The sequence below is a fragment of the Monopterus albus genome, unplaced genomic scaffold (genome assembly GCF_001952655.1).
Source record: "Monopterus albus unplaced genomic scaffold, M_albus_1.0 scaffold612.1, whole genome shotgun sequence".
Lineage (NCBI taxonomy): Eukaryota > Metazoa > Chordata > Actinopteri > Synbranchiformes > Synbranchidae > Monopterus > Monopterus albus.
Genome location: NW_018128492.1, coordinates 44,736 through 47,624, shown reverse-complemented (window position 1 = coordinate 47,624; position 2,889 = coordinate 44,736). Strand labels below are relative to the sequence as shown.

The window sequence follows — 2,889 nt, the reverse complement described above, 5'->3', positions numbered from 1 at the left end:
GTCGAGCCGTAGCGTTTTGAACCAGTTGAAGCTTCCGCAGAAGAGACTGAGAGATTCCAATATAGAGGGCATTACACTAGTCAAGACACGAGGTGATGAAGGCATGGATGGCTTTTTCTAAATCGGCATACAATAAAAAAGGCTTCATCTTGGTTAAGAGTCTCAAATGATAAAAACTGGTTTTAACCACGGATCTGATCTACTTATCAAAATCAAAATCACTGTCAAAAATGACTCCAAGGTTCCTCACAGCGCCAGTGCATGCAGGTGCAAGGGCACCTAAACTAGATACCACAGCAGCAGAGTCGGTGCTGAAAATGATATATTCTGTCTTGTCTTCATTTAAGTGCAGAAAATTCTGCGATAGCCAGAGTTTTATGTCATGTATACAGTTTTGCAGCAGGGTAAATGCACCACAGTTGCCTAATATCAGTGGCACATAGATCTGAATGTCATCGGCATAAAAATGAAAATGAACATTATACTTATATTATACTTTGGCTTTTAGAACATAGTATTGTCTGATGCTTCCTTCTTTTACCTGTTGATTCTGTGTAGTTTGTGTCTTTATGTTCCTATGTTGTTTTATTTCTCTATTGATATTATTTATTCTGGTTTTTACATTGCCCTTGTAAAGTACTTTGGTCAACCAGACGTTGCTTTTAAAGTGCTATATAAATATATTTTGAATTGATTGATTGATTTTTCTCTTTAGATTCGTTTCAGTTTCACTGTACCAGATGATGACCAAGTCGTCCCACTGGACATGGCTGAAGATTCAGTTGATGACATGTACTTTGGCTGCAATAAAGAAATGATGGAATTAGTGGAACGTAAATACTTTAAAGAAGAGTCTAAGGAATTGTTTGCAAATAAGTGGGAAGACGCAAAAGACTGTGTAAAACAGAAACTAGGACAGAGAACGGATCCTGATCTAACTGAACTTCACCTGACAGCAATCTGTCTTTACACATCCAACAATGTGTACACAACCTTCAACAAGGCAGTCAGGACACAGAGGAATGAGTATACATCCTCATTTCAGTTTCACTCTTTACATTACTTGTTGACATCAGCCATACAGATCTTGAAAAAAAAACCCTGTCTCACTACTTATAGACGAACCAAAGTTAGATTTGCTGGCAATGTAAACCAAATAATTAGATTTGGTTCCTTTGCCTCCAGCTCTTTAGAAACAACCCTGACACACTTTGGTAAAGCGAGCTGCTTTCAAATTAAGACCTGTTTTGGTGCTTATTTGAAACATTATTCTATTTTTGGTACTGAAGAAGAAGTGCTCATCCCCCCATATGAGACGTTTAAAATAACTGAGATAATTAGAGGGAAGAATAACATTGAAGGTCTGAGTGATTGTAAAGTTGTCTATATCTTGGAGCATGAAGGGACTAAGAGCCAGCTGAACTGCAAAGTTGTATACAATACAAGTCCAGTGGTTATTGTCCAAGTAGGAAGCCTTGTTCTTCCATTTCTCAATATTCTTAACTGCTTATCACAACTCATTAAATGAGCAATTTAAATGGCATACTTTAAAAATTGCAACATTATGCTTAGGGTTTATTTCATCCTTGTTTGTGTATCAAAGTTTCATGAAATCAGTAATTTGTCATTGCACAAAGATGTGTGCATACTGTATATCTGTGTGCAAACATAAAGGAATACCATATCTACTGTTTAATGCAATAAAGTTGCTTGTATGCTCACAAGGCTACATTTCTTTGTATAATGTTATATTCACATCGTTAAACACGTTAAAAACCCAAAACTAACAGCTGGTCTTAAAAGACTTATGATACTGTCAAAGAAAGAAATAAAATAATCTGCACACACACACCAGACACATAATCATGTTATATTTTAAAATAAGACTTGAAGATACAGTGTTTATTTAGTTTTTTTTAAATGGACTGTATTTTATATAGCGCTTTTCCTCACAGTGTGTTGCACTGGCCAAAGCGCTTTACAGGAGATCATACACCATTCACACACAGCAATGACAGGCTGCCACGCAACGGTGCTGGTCAAGCCACCCGGGACACTTGCTCCGGGACACTTAAGCACGCGGGGAGACCGGGAGTTGAACCATTAAATGGACCATTAAAATTTTACATTGACTTCTCTAAATGCAATATTCAGCATTGCATCATTGGAGAAGAGGGATATTTTTAATTCAACCTAGTAAGAAATACAACCTTGTACAACAATGTACATATAAGGTACAAGGACACATTTTATGAGAATTAAGAATCACAGCATGATGTTGTTAGTGAGAACAAAGTAACAGTGTAAGAACATCTTATACATTTTAGCTTCATCAGTAAAGTCTAACCAGGTGTTCTTCACTGCTTTTAATTATTTTACACATAAAGTACTTGGACAAACATTAGATTTAATGATATGAATAAAGTCTATGCAGCAAAAGGCACTGAAATATAAGTTAAAAGCTTAGCAATTAACAGTGTCAGTGTTGTTTCCTGAAACCAGCTAAATTATCATCCATCAGAGTAACGGAAACCAGCAGCACATTGTATCAGAGCCGTCACACTGGCAGCTGCATTAGATGTAAGACTGTACCTTTTTAATGTTCAAAGCAGAGTTAATTTCAATTAAGCATGTGTAACCGGGATGTAATAATTACGCAAAACGTTTTGTTTATGTGCAAGTTAATTTACATGCCTGGTCAGGGATACCTCCACTCCACTAGGGCTCGCAGCTGAGCCATGCTTTTCTTTGTTGGTAGCCGGGTATAAAGAGGGGTCGCGCACCTCTTCCGCTCTCTTTCCTGCATGGTGTCGAGTGGAAAGAGGTGAGCGCTCCATCCATTTGTGACTATTTTACTTTTATTGTCCACCCTGGGTCGCATGGGTAAAC

At 37.5% G+C, this 2,889-nt stretch overlaps 1 protein-coding gene across 1 annotated transcript; it reads left to right on the top strand.

The window, feature by feature from the left end:
• The first annotated feature begins 230 nt into the window (after positions 1-230).
• On the top strand, positions 231-1,528 carry LOC109953303 (erythroblast NAD(P)(+)--arginine ADP-ribosyltransferase-like). The gene is made up of 2 exons (XM_020588745.1): positions 231-308; positions 716-1,528. Exons 1-2 carry the CDS (start codon positions 231-233, stop codon positions 1,526-1,528), a joined length of 891 nt encoding a protein of 296 aa, XP_020444401.1.
• The last annotated feature ends 1,361 nt before the right edge of the window (positions 1,529-2,889 follow it).